We start from the raw sequence: 18,149 nt of genomic DNA, 5'->3' as shown, positions 1-18,149 counted from the left end.
TGTTGCTGTTAATTTTACCTCAAGAAAAAGTGGTCTGGATTTGAGTGTCCCCCCCCACACACACAATATGCTTATAACTTGCTCATTTTTAAGGATTGTAAATCAAACTTTATTATTTAGAATGTTCTTTTATTTTTTGAGAATCACATAGTACAACGAAGACGCCCACAACACGCACACGCACTCACACCCTATGAATACACGTACGCAAACCCTACCCCTATGAGCACCTCCGAAGGATTGAGCACCGGCAGATCTGAAGATTCCGAAGTCACCACTGGCGCCATGTCGTCGACCGGAACGTCGCTTACCACTTAACGTGTAACACCGGTAAATCCTAGGAAAATCCCAGGAAAAGTTGCGAGCACCAGGATTTGAACTCTAGTGGGTAGCGTCCCACTGGACCATCCTACCATTGGACTACAAGCCAATTCGCAAGCCAATTCGCATTATTTAGAATGTTCCGAAGTGGTAATAAACAACGTATCAAAATATGCGTAGGTTGATAGATCCACTGTGTCTAAAAAAAGGTTAATAGATCCATTGTCGTCGGGGCCGCCTGCCTGCCAACGTTTCCTTATTTTCTCTCATATTTGTAATTCATTCATAAAGTGATTGGCTGCTTTTGACTTTATTGTTTATTGTTATATCAAATTTGAATTTTTATTGGACTACTTTTACCATCCAAGAGAAATAGCGGTCGCTCTAGCTCCAACTAACTTCTGCTTCAATTTGCTCCCTGCTGGATGATTCTGTGTTTGTGAGCGCTTCCTGCTCTGCTTCAGCTCCCCACCGCTTAGCACAGATGGGATCTCGTCATATCGAAGATGGCGACGCGTTATTTTATCCCCACTGCAGATCAGAGCTCAATCACACCTTCCGTCGTGGCCACAAATTGGCCCTTCCTCATGCCAGCGTGGCCACGGCTAGCGGAGAAGAGTAGCTGGCAAAAAGCCGGTGGATGGGGACGAGCAGCGGCTGGTCGGTGGGCGGGATGGGAACGAGTTGCCAGCTGCCAGCGCGGTTGTGGACGGGCTGGGGCGGGCGGTAAAGCTACGCCAAGATCTGCCTCCTGCAATGTTTGTTATGATAGCAGCTTTATGTTGTTGGTTAGGCAGGAGGTGCTGTTCATTGGGGAGTTGAAATCATGTCTTAGGCCACTGGTGTCCCATATCACCCATGTTTTCCTGGTTGTCGCTGCTTACGTTCCCTGTTCTCTCTTCCCCTCCTAACATCACACATTGCGTGGTTGTTGGCACCAGCGCTCATTGTCCTAGAGGTCAACGGCGCCCATTGTCCCTTGAGGTCACCAGCGCCCCTGTCCCGCTAGAAGCCAGCCTTAGATGTGCGAATTAAGTTGCACTCGTCATTATGCAATGGTGCAAAGAAATTTGTTGAGGTCAAGTTCTGTTATCCATTCAAACATTTCGTTGAATTTTTTCTTGCATGCATTCGAATGTTTACTTGGGTGGCGCAGGATCTCTGCCTGTGCAGCCTCATGACCGGGGACTGCAAGTTCCTCCCCGCCGGTGCGTTCAAGGCGTGCGTGCACGTACGTCTTCCTCGCCGGCTACGATCTCGCCGCGTCAGATGGCGGCGGCGGCGGCGGCAGCAACTTGAGGGCACTGATTCTAGCCGTGAAGGAGAAGAACATCGAGGGCGGTCTGACCTACCAGGTACTCTGCCTCTCCACGAGCGACGGCGCGTCGTGGGGCGCGGTCACGCGCTCCCCCAAGTTCGGGGAGGGTCTCGTCTCGTGACGCGCATACACCCCGGCAGCGAGGCCATCTGCCGCGGCATCGCCGTCCACTGGCTCGGCACGGCGACAGACGCGGTGTGCTCGAGTGCACGGTGGCCGTCGACGTGTGCACTCGGCGGACATGGCTGGAGGGGAGGAACTTGAAGGCAGCAGATACACATTTGCAGCCCATCGACGCAAACGGAAGGAGCCCAGCCACAGACGTCTGAGATGCCTCCTCTTCTCCTAGAAAGAGGAGCACCCACCCATTCAGTTCCCTGCATTGCACGGCCGGCTTGCAGCTGTAGCTGCTTTACAGCTAGAGACTAGAGACTAGAGACGACACCCGATGATCTGACAGCGTGCTAGGACTCTAACTGCCGATGATTATAGGCAACGATCCTGTATTTTTTTTTTGAAATCGGAACGATCCTGTAATTTTGGTTGTGTTGGAAACGCAAACAGTGCGCGCAAGAAACCATTGGTTTTGGGGACGCAAAATGCTGGCTGTCCGGATGAGACGGTGCGTGGCCGACGCTGTTCCGGGGCGTGGTACTCCTAAAGTGCACTGATGATCCTTTAACCTGAAAAATGAAGAAGCTTAAGTAATCGACACGCATCACTGACATCATCGCTATAAACTAACTAATCTACCGGCACCATCGAGATTACAGGAACAATGCAATCTCCTTCAACCCCCGCTGCATCATCTGCTGCAGTGGCTACCATGCTTACCTATCCTTCACAGAGTATGTTAGGATGAGCTAAAGTTGAATGCTAAACTTTAGCACCTATTAGCACTATATCTTTGCTAAAGTTTTTAAATTTTGGCTAAACATTAGTCAACCTATTAGCATTCCTATTTCAATGATCAGTATTAAAATCTAACATTTTCATCCATTAGCACTTAGATCCAAACAGAACGGATGCCACCTATTAGAGCTTCAGGCTCTCGGCAGAGAATGGTGTTCCGAAGAACCTTGATGACGACGACACACTTTGTTCGCTAATTATTCTGTATGTGTATCATCACTCAAATGATCGACCTCACCAGCATCTATGATCTACTGCCTAGGTTGTTCTCAGGGGCGGAGCCACCACTAGGGCGAGCCCGGGCGGCCGCCCTAGGTCCCCTTGGCCGAGCAGTAGAGGATATCCTCAGACCTCAGTTCTCCACACCGCCGGGAAGGCAGCAAATCGCGGCGGCGCCTGCCGGAAGCGAGGACGACGCTGAAATTTGAGAGGAAGACAGGCAACCACGTACTGGGCCGAGACTTGGTGGCTCGTGGGCCGAGTATTGGGCGGCGGGATGCTTTAGGCTTCAGCCTAGCGCAGCCTAGGGTTTGCGTGGGGTTTGGTGGCCGCTTGGCCACCCGCCCAAGCCAGCCGCGCGACGCGACCGCACCCCCGGCCCCCGCCCGCCTGCGCCTGCCGCAGCTCGTCGCCTCGTCCTCTGGCCTTTGCGCCCGCCGCCCGGCCGCCCGTCGGCCATCGCCCCGTCTGACCGTCCGGCCGTCTCGTGCACCGCTGCAGGCCGCCTTGACCGGTGGACGGAGGTGGAGGCAGCTGGCGGGGGCGTGGGGCGGCGGCCGGTGGATGGTGGACGGAGGGCGGAGGCGGCCGGCGGCCGGCGCCGTGGGCTGCGGCGGCCCTGCGCTGCTGCGCCGGAGCGGCCGGAGGCCTGGAGCGCCGGGCACCGGCGGCCAGCGAGCCTGCACACGCGCCTTCCGTGGCGCGTTGCACTGTTTCACTGGTACTGTTCCGCCCTAGGTCACTTGTTAGGCTGGCTTCGCCACTGGTTGTTCTAGTAGTGATTGTGCAGCTCCGGCCCGAGGTCGGGCTTGTACATGCTCCTCCTCCGGAAGAGGTCCCCGAACTTGCGCAGGATCGACCGCCGCTTCTTGTGCTTCTTGGCGTGCTCCGTGGCGCCGCCGCCGCCGCCGTACTGGCCCACGTCCAGGTGGTCGAACTCGTAGTCGTAGTCGTCCATGGCCGCCGCGGCCGCCGCCGACTTGAGCTCCGCGAGGTTGCTCAGCGACGCGAACATCCGGTCCTTGCGCCCCGGGAGCACCCTCCCGGGGTCCAGGAACGCCGCCGCGCCCAGCTTGCCCTGCGCGGCCTCGCGCCTCCACTTCTCCACCAGCGGGATCTCCGCCGCCGCCTTCCCGGCCGCGGCGCCGTCGTCGGTCGCCACGAGGACCTGGGCCTCGAGGTCCTTGGCGCGCTCCCGCGCCGCGGCCTCGCTGACACTGAGGCTCTCGTTCTCCCGCCGCAGGGCCTCCAGGTCGCGCTCCTTGTCGGCGGCGGCGTCCCGCAGGTCGGCGTTCTCGCCGCTGACGAGCTCGAGCGCCTCCGTGGCGGCGTTGGCGTCCTCGGCGGCCTGCTCGAGCGCGCGGCGCAGGGCGTCGTTCTCGTCCCCGAGCGCCCGGCGCGCCCCGGCGAGGTCGGCGTTCTCCCGCCGCGCCGCCGCGGCCTCCCCCTCGGCGGCGCGCGCGCGCGCCAGCAGCGCCTTCTCCCTGGCGCGCCACCCGGCGGCGGCCTCCTTCCACTCGGAGGTGAGCGTGCCGACCTGCTCGGTGGCGGACCACAGCTCCGCCTCGGCGCCCTGCAGCAGGCCCCGGAGCCGGTCGACCTCCGCGTTGGCGGCCTCCAGCTCGGCCTGCGCGTCGGAGAGCCAGGCCTTGACCTGCCTGGCCTCCATGGTGACCGCGGACAGCGCGGCGGTGAGGTCGTCGGCCGCCTTCCGGCTCCGTTCCTCGGCCTGCGACGCGGCCCGGAGGCGGGCCCGGAGGCCGTTGATCTCCTCGTCGACGCCGCCGAACATGAGGTCCATCACGCTCCACTGCTGCTGCTGCTGCTGCTGCTGCTGCGCCGGCGGGGCCGGGCCGGCCTCCTCCTGCTGCTGCTGCTGCTGCTGCTGGCGCAGCGCGGCGACCTCGAGCCTGGCCTCCTCGAGCGCGATCTTGGCCTGCTCCAGCTCCTTGGTCTGCCGCACCAGCGACTCGAGCATCTTCATCTCCGTCTGCTTGGCCGCCGCCGCCTCCAGCTCCAGGCGCCGCACCACCCTCTCCATCCCCGCGTCGGCGCCGCCGCTCGCCGCCTCCCCTCCCGTCTCCGTCGCCGGACGGCTACTGAGCTCCTCCTCCTCCTCCAGCCGCGCCGGCGCCGTCATGCAGCCGTTGTCGCCGTGACTCTGCTGCGATGAACGAGTCCACGATCACGATCTGCGCACTCGTGTCCGTGTTGCAACTAACTTAACGTCGTGGAGGAGCTACGCTACGCACCTGTGGCTCTGAGGGGAGGAGTGGCGAGTACGTGGACGTGGTGGACCTGCTGCGCTCGTGTCGAGGCTTCGTCGTCTGCGGCCTGGGAGACAGGGGCGGGGTGGCGGCGGTGCCCCAGGGCCCGGCGGCCCCCCACGACCGGGATCTGCACGGCACAACGGCGAGTAGAGCACGGGGTCAGCGTCGGATCGGGACGGGAACGGTCGCTCGCCGGGTTACCATGTCGATGCCGAGGGTTGCCGAGCTCACCTCGCCCTGGAGGACGACGGCTGCATCGCCTCGGCTGGTGGTCCCTCGCCGGGAAGAAGCTGGTGAGCGGGCGGGTAACTTGGGCGGGTTGGGCTGGCCGTGCGGGGCGTCGCAATAAAGCCGGCCGGTTTTATAGGGCCATGGCACGCGGGTGACGCACGCACGGGATTAACTGGTAACTGCTCGAGGCCATAGAAGAATTGAGCTGGGCGGCCCGGGGATTTGGAGCAGGTGAGGCGAGAAAGAGACGGGGGGCTTGACCCTCCACCGCCAGTGCGTGTGATCCCAGGCGCGCGCGATCCAACGCGGCGGGGGAGATAATTGGCGGAGGGTGCGCCGTCCGATGCCCCGGCCTCTGCTCGCTCGCCGCCAGGGCATGTTCTGCTGTGTTCGTCCGTTCCCCTAGCCTAAACGGGGTAGGACTTTGGACGCCTAGTGAGAGCCCGTAGCCGTCCGTGATATTGCATCAGCAGTTGAGGGCGGCCCAGTGGCGAAGCAATTCTGCAGACAAATAATCGGCGAGGCGCTGACGTGTCGGGCCGGTATTGGCGTGGCAGCGCCGGAGTGGACAAATGGATGGGGTTTCTTTTGTCACGGTTTACCTGTTCTTTCAGTGACAAGATATGGGGAAAAAAAAGAAACAGATTGGCTCGTTGAGCATGCTACCTAGCGTCGTCCTTGCTCGAATCCTGTTAGGATGTTAAGCCAATCGAGAATTGATAACTCGGGAAATTGTCGCCTGTGATGTGATCACCTCGGAAGCCCCTTTTTTTAATACCCATTCTTCTATTGCATCCCCAGATGTCATGATCGAAGACGCAGACAAAAAGTCAAGAACATGGAGGGGGTTCATGCCCGGGTGTTCCCGTCCGAATAACGGAGATCGTTTCTTTTTGTTAAACAAAACAAAACAAAAATGAAGAACGAAGCACAAGCCGTCAGAGAAAGAGCGACACGACGCGGCGGCAGTTGGGGCTCGCATCATCCCCACCGGACCACCACCACCACCACCCGGTGTGCTCGCCGGCGTCACCCTTCACCTGCCCTCGGGGGCGTCCGGCTTGACCGCTTCCCGGTGCCGGATCGAATCGACCTGTGTGGGTGCGGCTGTGCGCATGCGGGCATGGCTTCTACGCCAAGTGACCAAGAGGCAACGGAGGCGTGGCCACATGCTCCGGAGCCCGGACACACATGCTCGCCCTCCTTCAGCGCCGCTGAACTGAATAGCTTCGGGCACTGGCGATCCAAGCCCAACGAACGGATCATCATGACAGGCGCCCTGCTTATGACGAGGGGAACGTACGGCTGTACGAGCTTCCTTTTCTTTTCGAAAGCGACGGCATTAGCGCTGGCTTAATGATCACGATCCGGCAAAGGCGAAAACAGAGAGAACCAGAACAAGCTGACGGTGCCCAGGACACTACTTGTTTATTGAAGCCACTGGATCGCCCTGACAGGGTCCAATCTGGCCAACAATCAATCCGACAGCACTCAAAGGTGCACGCTCAGTTATGAATTAGGCTCTCCTGAAACATCAAGTCTTCCCCCATTCGTGCGGCCCTCGATGCAACCACGGCGATCGTCAACGCGCAGGGGCGAAGCTATGCGCGGCTCGCCAAGACAGCTAATCAGCTATGCGCAGTGAAGTGGTGCGCGCTGGTGCACGGGCCCAGGGCCCAGGGGCGGGTTCACAGGCACAGCCTGAAGCAGAAAGTCTGACCACACTGCTCAAGAAGCTTATCTAAGTCACAGCGATAGAAGCTGCGACGGCCAGCAAGAACAATTAAGACGTTGCGAAGAGACCGTAAGACGTTGACAGTAACAGTTCACACAACCAAATCCGTAGTTAGAACAGGATACACATACGTCAAACGATGGATGAGGCATACACGACACCCAACTACAAGCTCAAATGACACGAATACTTGTACTTTGTCCAGACTCCAGCAACGCGACCAACTGACAAATCATACATGCGTCCAAGACTGGCGGGCGCGAGCGGTTTTTTCTTTTTTATATTTTTTAAAAATTAAAATTTCAAAAATATATGTCCGTTTTCAAATATTTCAAAAATATACCCCGGTCGCCCTCCCATAGGGCGACAGGCCCAATGTGTATTTTTTTTTTCAAATTTGCAACGAATTCCCTGGAGAGAAAAAAAAAGGCGGGGGACCTGTCGCCCCCCCAACGGGCGACAGGCCCCTGTCGCCCATTGGGGGGGCGACAGGCCCCCCTTTTTTTTCTTGGACTTTTATTTTTGCAGGGACCTATTTTGAGCTATTCGAGCGTGTATTCGTCATCATCGTCGGCAAGATCTCGGCCGCTAACTCCTACCGCACGTTACTTGTCCTTCATTAAATCACGGAAAAAAATCGCAAGAACTTCACTTATTTCACGAGCATTATGGAACCCACAAACATAATAAGTTCACATAAATAATATCTATAAAAACAAATGACAAGTAACCTACCACAATCATAAACATCGGATACAAATAAGCGGTCCACAGCTATCTCATTACAAATAAACATCATATACATCTAACCACCCCTAGGGCGTCGGACCCTCTTAGCCCTCTGCTGGGCACGGACATGTCCCTCGGAGTAGGTGAGAACATCCGGAGACCTCACCTGTCGCTCAGGACGCGCAAGGGGCTGCGGTGTCTGCTGCTGAGAGATCCCAAGTGGTGCTCCTCCTAGCTGTGAATACCCCAAGACATCGGGGTCACCTTGCGCGGCAGGCTCTTCTGGACTCAAGCTGTCGAAGTCGTCTAAGGTGAATGTCTCGTTATCTGGTCGAAAGGAGGAAGAAGAAGGTTCGGCGCCCGCATCGGGGTAGAATCCTACGCAAAAAATATGGATGTTAGCGTACGCTCGTATATTTCGTAATGACATGTAGAAACCGAAATACGAAACATAAATTAACCTGTGCACGCCGGTATCTGTGGCCCCGGTACCATCCCTGGATACGGTCCGCCAACTGGTGCTGTCCCTCTAAACATTCCAGTATGGCCGAACGCAGTAGCTGGATCGTATCCTGTATGTGATATTAGTAAATATATAGGAACACTTGATGTAATTTTAAAGAGATATGTACGTTACCTGTACTTGGGAAGAACTGCGACGTCGGCCCGTGTATGGTCGACGGACACGGGAACGACGACGACGCCTGAGACGACCCGTGGCTGTCTTCGTACTGCACACGGCTTCCGAAGTTGTGCGTTACCTGACGCAACTGATCACGCTGCCTCGACCATGCCTCTATCTGCTCAAACTGGGTCATTGGGGATCCGGCACGTACCCTCGTCAGGTAAGTCGAGCAGTCCGTCTCCATCATGTTGCAAAGGCGAAACTGCATCAATTCAGTAAAGTTACAAACACATGAATTATCTTATGAATATGATTATATATATATGCAAATATGATCAAGAGACTCACCGCGCCAGCTAGTGCCTCCACGTGGTGCCGGGCATAGCCATCCTGAGGCCTCGCCTGGTGTGGCTGCGGGTGAGTGTCAACAAAAACCAAACGAGCCCGAGTCCGGGGTAAGTACCAGGTGAGGTAAGCCCTAAAGGAGCTATCTGTGTGTGGTCCTGTTGGATGGACCAAGTGCTCGTCTGCCTGTTCCCATTGGTCCGCCCACGGCTGGATCTTGGTGAGCCAATCATCAGAGCACGGCAAGCCACTCCTTGACAACCTACAAAGTGGACCACGAAGAATCGTTAGAATCGACACGAATGTATGAGCCAAGTTCATTCATAATTACCTGTGGTCCTGGCGACTGACACACTCCAACGCGGTGGGCACCGGAAACTCCTGGCGCTGCCCAAACTGTCTCCTGACTCTCCAGGGGCAATATGCCTCAACCGCGATGTCATAAACCAGGACGGCGGAAGTAAGCCACAGGCTCGCATTCGCGGAGCAGTGCGAAGACAGGCCTGCTGGTGCACGGGTAGCCACAGCCTCTGGGCTGTAAGGCTCCCAGACAACGTCCTCGGGCGTCAGCATGTCGAGCTCCGAAACAAACTCAGGATATGCGCGTTTAACCCGCGCATGTGCCCAGGACCTCTGCATTCCGAATAAGTAAAATTAAAAGTGCGCTAATACATCATGTAAAAGTGCGCTAATACATCATGTAAAAGTGCGCTAATACATCATGTCTCCTGACGCCAGATCCAGATAGTTCCCATAGTGGGCCTCTCGTCCTCCTCGTCGCCGTACATGCCCCCGTGGTAAGGCTCGTGGCTGACCAAGGGGCGACCAACGGCTAGCCTCTCGTACGACCAAAGCTGTAGCAGTAGTGGGCACCCTGACAGGATAGCGTTCCCATGTGTCTTCATGCACCCATCGCAGAGTCCACGGTAAGTGGCTGCAAGTACCGCCTCACCCCAGCTGTAGGGCGGTACGTCCTCGTCCCCTTCCGCAATCTCCCGTGCATACGGAAGGAGAATCCTATCGACTGAGTTGCCATGAGTGTTGTTGAACATGATGTAACCAAACAACTAAAGTAGGTACGCCTCCAGCGATCTGGTCACACTGTACTCGTCGGCATCCGCAGCCAAAAGGGCAGGCTGCATAAACAATTAAGATAAATAGTTTCAACTATCAATGGAACATGTGAATTGTAACAATTAAATTTATATTTGGAATGAATACGTACTGTAAACTGTAGGAACCAGGTCTTCGAAGGACCTGCTGCTCGCGGGTGCGGGTTGATCGGACCTGCTTCATCCACGCGGTCAACCAGGGCAAAACGGGCCTCCAGCTCATCCTTCCATGAGGCCGCCACCACACGCGGACCTACAGCCTCCCCGACGATAGGGAGGCCGAGGAGGTAGGCCACGTCCTGCAGCGTAGGAGTCATCTCCCCACACGGGAGGTGGAACGTGTGTGTCTCCGGCCTCCATCTGTCAACGAGCGCCGTCAGGAGGGATCGGTCGAGCTGAATAGGCCCAACCTCGACAAGACGGCTCAGAGTCAGTAGGCTGGCCTCACGTAACCTGCAAAAAAACAAAAACAGTCGAAACAAAGGAATACCGGCGAATACATAAGTCATAAACAATAATATTTCATTACATACCGGTCACACCAATCGTTGTGTATAGAGATCGCCTCGCCGGGTGGACGAGGACGTAGCACCTCTAGGGCTCGGTGCTCAACAGCTGCAAAGTAAGACCTGTGGCTCGAGTCGATCACTGGGTCTAGCAAGGAGTCCATCTCCATACCTGCATTCAAAAATATATGAGAACACATAGCTAAATATATATTTCATACAAACTAGACACATAAATACAATAATACTTCATTACATACCTGTCATATTTCATTACTACATATTACAAATAATGAAATACAATTGTGGATCATGACACCGAATGCCTTCCACGAGCAATTCTCGCCGATGCTCGTCTGAACGTAGGAGGTGCTCCATCTCTGGGATTTCCGGAAGGACCGACGTCAGCAGCATCGTGAAGTGCATTCTGAGGACACTTCTTGTAGTTGTGACTCAATGATCCACATTGGCTGCAACGTTTTTGTGCCTTGCTTGCTTCCGACTCGTCCATATCATTCCGAATACGACGTGTCTGACGGCGGCCTTTGACTTTCTTAGTGGCTGGATCAGGAATAAACATCTTATTCTCATTATCCTGAGTGAAAGGCCCCACAATTCCAATCCCGTATACCTCATGTCCCCATGTGGATACAGCTGCTTCCTTGCTGAAGTACGGTGAAACAAATAGTCCTGGCTATAACGCAGACTCTGTACATGCCGCAATGAGATGGGAGCATGGCATATGCAATAACTTAGGCTTCATGCAGGAGCAGAATGCTTTGCCATCAACTGTAATCAAACTCTCTTGTACCACTCTATCTCTACGGATACCACGACCACTTCTATCCTTACATAGAACCTCAAATCTATGCTCCATTGTACCTGTGGATATGACGCGGTGCAGTTTTGCCTTTTCAATCTTCTCTTGCATATATTGTGTCACTCTTTTGCAAAACTGAATTTGGGGGTTGCTGATGTTTATGCTTGCAGCCGTGTAACGCTCTCTGAAATACTTCATGCACCCATACATGATGAACTCAACAATTCCCACAAGTGGAAAGGCACGACAAGAACGCATAACCATATTGAAACACTCTGCATGGTTCGTTGTCTGAATACCATACCGTATTCCGTTGGTATCATAAAGGAATGACCATTTCTCCTTAGGTGCACCTCGAATCCAGTGTGAAAATGGCTTCTCAATTGAATCCCTAGCCTCTGCAGCCTGACTCGTGCCTGCTCCTGATGCCCTTACCTTCACTAGCTCTGCAGTCAACTGATCAAGCATCTACCATAATGCATTGAATTTTCTCTGTTGATTTTGGGTGCATAACCTCTTAAACAGGTTCTTAAGATCCTTGTTCTTGAAGTGTTCATAGAAGTTTGCACCCATATGCCTAATGCACCACCTGTTTTGGACATCAGGCCATAATGGAGGCGTTGTCGCAGTTCCACATTGCAATTTCAGTATTGATTGCAGGATACCTGCATGCCTATCACTAATAAGGCACACATCTGGACGTGCAGCAACAACATGATTGTTCACTCGTTCAAGGAACCAATACCAACTGTCTATGTTCTCATTCTCAACAAATGCAAATGCGAGCGGAACAATTTGGTTGTTACAATCTACACCGATTGCGGTGAGTATCTAACCTTTATACCTTCCAGTCAAAAATGTGCCATCAATGCAGATCACCGGAAGACAAAACTGAAATGCTCTAACAGAAGCACCTATGCAAAAGATGGCTCGTTGCATAATTCTTTGTCCCCTAGTCACGGCTGGTAAAAGGTATGTGTCATAAAAGCTTCCAGGATTTCTAGCAGCAACCTGGGATAACATACGAGGTAGGTTATCATATGATGCCTCGTATGTGCCGAACCGCATCTCGAACACCATTTGTTTCCCGCCATGCCTTCAAATAACTGATGGTGTACTGGTAAGTCTGCTCAATGTGTCGAATAATCATTTTTGGCTCATAATTTAGGTTGTCCATAATAAACCCATACATTTGCTTTGCAACAAAGTCGCATGATATATTGCGATGCGAGGGAATAACTTCTGACAGCAAACAAGTGTGCTCTGTGACAATGGAACATTTCCAGTTTGACTTCCATTTTCCCTTGAATGCATGTACTCGCCATGGACATCCAGCATTCACACACTTCACCTCATATTCTTTACTGCCAGACTTCACGACTCTGAATTCTCGTTTCAATGAGATTGCCCATAGTCTCACAGCATCTTTTACGGCTTCAATGTTTGGATATGTTGCACCTTGCACTACCTCATTCCCTCTGTACTCTCACTCCTGATTTCGTACATCTTCTGCGATATGACTGCCAAAACCATGCTCTTTCCACTCTTTTGGCAATGAGTACTGCTCGTCATCAGATGAGTCCTCATATTCTTCCATCTCTATTGCGGTTTGGTCTTCTGCCTCCATCTCGTCCACAATGCTATGTATCCTCTCTCCCTCATCAGCAAGGCCCTGTGGTCCCATGTTTTGGTTCTCTGTTTCTTCTGACTCATCTTGCTCAACATAATTGGTCTCTCTTCGAATACTCGGAGTTCCTTGATCTGCACAATGTTGGATTTCATTTTGTGTCTTATCCCGGATTTGAACAAGAATGGCCAGAGGCCACCCACGCTCTAGAGCTGCTTGCATGTACTTCTGCCAGTCATCAGTGCTGTGTATCATCATTAATTCCCATAATTCACTTTCTACCTCCCAATTAACAAGAGACTGGACAGTGATCACATGTGTCAACGGATCAACATGGAACCCACGCTGCAGCCACTTACATATGGAACCAAAACTCCTTTCCAGAGGTTTATCTATGCCGCTAGATGTGCGCTTAAAGGCAGAAAGATCTACTCCATTTGGCCCATACATAACATTGTATTCACCATAAAATATTTGAAACTGCATTTTGCTCGACATATCTGTATATCACATAATACTTATCGAGTTATACTCTTTACTTCACTACCTTATTCAATAATCCGTAAAAACTAAGTATGGAATTCAACTATAACGTATAAGTATTCATAACTACGTGATGACTCTCGAATTCTATACTGCATATGCCAAATTCTATTCTAAATCATAATTAATTTATAAACATGTCTCTAATAGCACTGCAATTGTAATAATAAATGCGTAGAACTAATTTTCTAAACTAATTTACTACTACGTAACTACAAACTAAAATATCATTGAACTCCTACTTAAATGGATCTACTATAGCACTAATTAAATTAAATTACTCATATTTAAATACGTAGTACTTAAATATAACAATATTTAAACTAAATGTACTAACCTGCAGATCACAAGTGCTGAATCCGGCAGGGCTTCGCCGCTTTCCTTCTCCTCACTCCTCTCTTTTTTTCTGGATTTTTGGTGGAATTTTCGGGCTCAAATGAGGAGGGAAGGGGAGGGCTGAGGCTTTTATAAGGGGGAGACCCCGGTCGCCCGCGGGGGGGGGGGGGGGGGGGGGGGGGGGGGCGACAGGCCCCTCGGTCGCCCGCGGGGGGGGGTGCGACAGGCCCCCTGCCGCGACTATGGGCCGGGCCCAGCGGCGGTCGCCCGTGGGCCGGGCGACAGGCCCCTGTCGCCCCCCAACGGGCGACAGGGCTTGTTTTTTTTTTCTCTAGGGACTTCGTTGCAAATTTGAAAAAAAATTACACATTGGGCCTGTCGCCCTATGGGAGGGCGACCGGGGTATATTTTTGAAATTTTTGAAAACGGACATATATTTTTGAAATTTTATTTTTTTTAAATATAAAAAAGAAAAAAGTTCCGGGCGCGAGACGTTGAGACCGAGAGAGAGAGGACGAGCGCCGGGTCGGGCCCAACCCAATACAATGCGATCGCGTGCGTTGCAGTGGCGGACCGGCCCACATTCGAAGGGCCCGAGAAAGGCCCTTTCTTTTGAGTCTGCGGCAGCACACACTAGCGCGGTCAGTCTTGATGACGTGCATACGCTCGTCGGCCTTCGAGGAAACCAGGGGCCCCCTTCTGGTCATGGTCTTCGAAGAACGTGTTCTATCCCCCTACTTGTGGGAACCGGTCCGGTTTGACCGGTCAAACAGGACCGGTTCGGTTTGACCGGTCAAATCTTGATGGGTCAAACCGGTCCGGTTCCGGTTTGGGCCGGTACTAAATCGGCCCAAATTCAAAATTCAAAATTAAATTTATAAAAATAAATAATTCCTAAAAAATTCTTAAAAATACTTCAGGGTGCGACGAATTTAATGGTGTCAAATTTTCTCAAAAATTCGTTCGTCTAACATACTTTTTGGGCATTTAAAGTTAAAACAAAAAAGAAAAGGAAAAAATGAGACGGCCCATTAAGGCCCACTTGATAAACCGGTCAAACCGGCCGGTAAACCGGTCTAATCGGCCGGTATACCGGTCCAAACCGGTTACACATGCGATTTTAAATTTTGATTTGAATTCAAACCGGTCAAACTGGCTAGTAAACCGGTCAAACCGACTGGTAAACCGGTCTAACCGGTCGGTATACCGGTACGAACCGGTTGAACTGAGTTTTTTGAATTTAAATTTGAATTTGATCTGTTTTTACCGGTAACCGGTCAAACCGGTCCGGTTTACCGGAACCGGAGTGCTCCGGTTTGGAGTGTCCGGTTGGGAAAAAAAAACCCTGGGCAGCACACACTAGGGCGGTCAGTCTTGATGACGTGCATACGCTCGTCGGCCTTCGAGCAAACCAGGGGGCCCTTCTGGTCATGGTCTTAGAAGAACGTGTTCTATCCGTGCGTGCGCCTCTCCCAGCAGCGAGCCCCATCCGCGTCAAAGTCAAACAGTAGAGAGCGCACCGCCGTGGCATCATCTTCCGAGGGAGAGCGAATGCGACTCCCAAGTCCCATGTTGTGGATGGAAAGAAACAAAACAATTGAAGAGAGATCACCTCGAGTTAGTGGACTACTTGTTGACCCTATTCGGGATCAACGCACGAACGTGCTAGATTGCATGGTGTGAGGAGGAGCTTCTTGCAGCACCTCCTACGTGGAGCCGTCAGACCAGTTAGAGGAACCGATCAGACTGGTCGCCGTGCAGAATGATGACGATCCGACAAACGCTCACCCGGGAGGAGCCCTATCGGGGCAAGCGCGCATATGATTGCCCTAGATTCGGCAGGCCAGCTAGGGCGTCTTCAAACGCCATGGAGACGAAAAAAGAACAACATGTTGGGGGTTGGAAAAGCTAGGCTAAAGAGAAAAAGTAAAGATGATAAAAAGTAGATTTATTTGATAGATTCGATTGGGTTGTATCTCTCAATCGACCGTGACCCTTTATATTTATAGGATGGAGAGGTCTGTACTCGTGAAAGATCGAAAATACATTAAAAACCGACCTATAATCAATTTACAACTCTAATTCGGACTAAACTGCCAAAAACCGGTCAGACCGGTCACCAACTCCGGTCAGACCGGATTTATTACGACGCATAGCAGCCAAAACCGGTCAGACCACCCAGACAGGAAAACTTGCAGGTGCCATATCTCCTATGTCCGGACTTAAAATTAGGCGATCCATATATCCGTTTCGATCGTCTCGACAAGGGCTTCATCTTGGTGCACTCAAAATCATGATTTGACCTCATCTTAATGCTGTTTTGAGGCATTCTTTATCTCATTGATGAAATCATGTCCATAATATCCCAAAACGATCTTCATGTCCTACACAATAGTTATACATGCCAAACTTGCAAAATAATAGGATTTAGTATTGAATTGGTTATTTTGTTTTTTATCCTACTTTCTTTAGGTCATGCCAATTTTGAGTGTCAACACTACTTGGTCTGTTTGTGCGAACCGTCTCGGATTGGGTAGGTGGTGGTCTAAAGAAAGATCACCAGCATCTTCTCCCACCTTTTTCTTTTTGCGGGGAAAAAAACACATCTTCTCCTTTTCTCTATGCCTATTTCCCCCCTTTATTCTTTTGATTCTTTTGATCGTACATCTTTATTTTTTCTTGTAGAGAGCAGCATAACAGTGTGGCTGTAGAAGTATCTTTCTGAATTATATGATGCCGTACTGAATTAATTAGGCTCATTAGATTCGTCTCGCGAAAAAGCACTCAGCTGTCAAAAAACATTTATAAATAAATTTTATTTAATACTATAAAATAGTAAAATTTCTTTTAATGTGATAGGGACTTCTGAAAAAAAATCCTGGAGTCAAACAAGACCGTCCTTGAGATCTTCTTGGAGTGTTCGTGCTTAGCGACTGCAGGCTCGCTAGCGGGATGATTTTTTCAATCCTCTGCCCTCCATATTAAAAAACAGCTGCCATCTGCTGGCGACTTCGACCGCTTTTGGAGAAGGCCTTGTTGGCTCAGCCCGGCCCCTCGCGCGTGTGGATTACAGATTACGCATGGGTGCATCATGGGTGCGCATGCTGCAAACGCCACGCCCATGTGTGCCGTCGTACGTGTGGCTCGGAATTTCCGTGGCTAACCGTGCAACGACTTTTTCTTTTATAAAAATGAAACCATGCAACGAATTTTCCGCGGGCACGACACGGCCATCTCATTTCAACGGTTTCCCGGAACAGGCTTCTCTGTCCGACCTCTGTCTGACGTGGCCGTGCTGCATTCAAATCCTCCAAGGAAACAAACGAAGCGCAGGCTGCAGCCCAGCAGCCAACAGCGAGGGCTACTGGTTCGGGTCGCGTCAGCGTCGACGTCACGCTGTTGGAATCGCATGTCTGGCGGCTGGCGCAGCAGGGTCCTCCTCTTCCTCCTCCGCGGGCCATGGCTGCTTGACCGCCTTCCACCGGCGGGGGGGGGGGGGGGGGGGGGGGGGGGGGGTCAAATCTCATCCAGATCCAGTGGCTCCAGTCGGCTGCTGGTGCTCGCCAGGCCACAGCTCTCGTCTGCTCGGAACCGTCCGCGTGAAACGGCGACGCGTCGGGCCCCACGGCGTTTTCTTTCTGGATCGTCCGGATGCCGTTCATGCTCGGACCCGCATCCGATAAACCACCGGCCGTTTATTTTTTGCCGAAACACAATGCACGCACGCACACAAGCCGACATAGTACAAAGTCAAAAGGCGTTAGAAATCATAAATCTGTTTGTTCTTCCCCTCCTCTTCTCAGCCATGACCGTCGCACACGGGTGTCATCGACATCATGGGCGCCAACTGTAACAAATACAAATACCTTTCCGTCCAACTCGTACCCATTTACTGCTCCAACTAGGATTATACTTTTATTGCTCGCACCAGTGCCCGAACAAAACAGAAGGCGCATCAAAATTTTAGTTACAAAATTTAGTCCGAATTAGTAAAGTGTACGTGTGACACCAATGTATATTCAAAATCAGGGCCGGGGCGTGCGACCTGAGCGACGGGACAGGGGCCTCCAATTATGATGGCCCCCACCTCTAATGACGTACTCAACGAAAGGATTAACGAAGCCATCACACTGGAGCCATCACACGCGAGGAAAACATGGTACCTGTGCCGTGACACAAAACATTATCGCAGCATTGCCCGACGGCGCCAAAGTAATTACTCCTTTTGTTTCAAATTATAAGTCGTTTGACTTTTTTAACTCCAAATTTGGCCACTCATTTATTCAAAAATTTGTGCAAAATAAAGTTTTTTGAATAAAATGAGTGGTTAAACTTGATGTAAAAAAAAGTCAAACGACATATAATTTGGAACGGATGGAGTAGCCAGGGCGACGCGAGTCATGCGGACGCCGCTGACGGATCAGCGGCCATTGTGAGTTTGCCATCATCGGCGATTTGACGAGGTGGACGAGCCATGTTTCTTATTTTTGAGACTAGCTT

At 52.2% G+C, this 18,149-nt stretch overlaps 1 protein-coding gene and 1 long non-coding RNA gene across 3 annotated transcripts; one reads left to right on the top strand and one right to left on the bottom strand.

Moving 5' to 3' along the window:
• Window positions 1-1,111: 1,111 nt before the first annotated feature.
• On the top strand, window positions 1,112-2,216 carry LOC120656924. Its single transcript, XR_005668036.1, has 2 exons — window positions 1,112-1,399; window positions 1,478-2,216. It is a non-coding gene; the product is annotated as an uncharacterized LOC120656924 (long non-coding RNA).
• Window positions 2,217-2,576: 360 nt separating this feature from the next.
• On the bottom strand, window positions 2,577-5,501 carry LOC120706014 (myosin-2 heavy chain, non muscle-like). Of its 2 annotated transcripts, none has more exons than XM_039990578.1 (4): window positions 5,272-5,496; window positions 5,023-5,167; window positions 3,537-4,934; window positions 2,577-2,813 (listed from the first exon to the last, which is right to left on the bottom strand). In XM_039990578.1, exons 1-3 carry the CDS (start codon window positions 5,295-5,297, stop codon window positions 3,543-3,545), a joined length of 1,563 nt encoding a protein of 520 aa, XP_039846512.1. In that variant the 5' UTR covers window positions 5,298-5,496; the 3' UTR covers window positions 2,577-2,813; window positions 3,537-3,542. The 2 variants fall into 2 exon arrangements, with proteins under 2 accessions (XP_039846512.1, XP_039846520.1); XM_039990586.1 differs by having other exon boundaries at window positions 2,614-2,821; window positions 3,545-4,934; window positions 5,272-5,501.
• Window positions 5,502-18,149: the final 12,648 nt, after the last annotated feature.

The sequence above is a fragment of the Panicum virgatum genome, chromosome 1K, assembly GCF_016808335.1.
Source record: "Panicum virgatum strain AP13 chromosome 1K, P.virgatum_v5, whole genome shotgun sequence".
NCBI lineage: Eukaryota > Viridiplantae > Streptophyta > Magnoliopsida > Poales > Poaceae > Panicum > Panicum virgatum.
The sequence above is the reverse complement of the archived record's forward strand: the minus strand, read 5'-3'. Positions and strand labels throughout refer to the sequence as shown.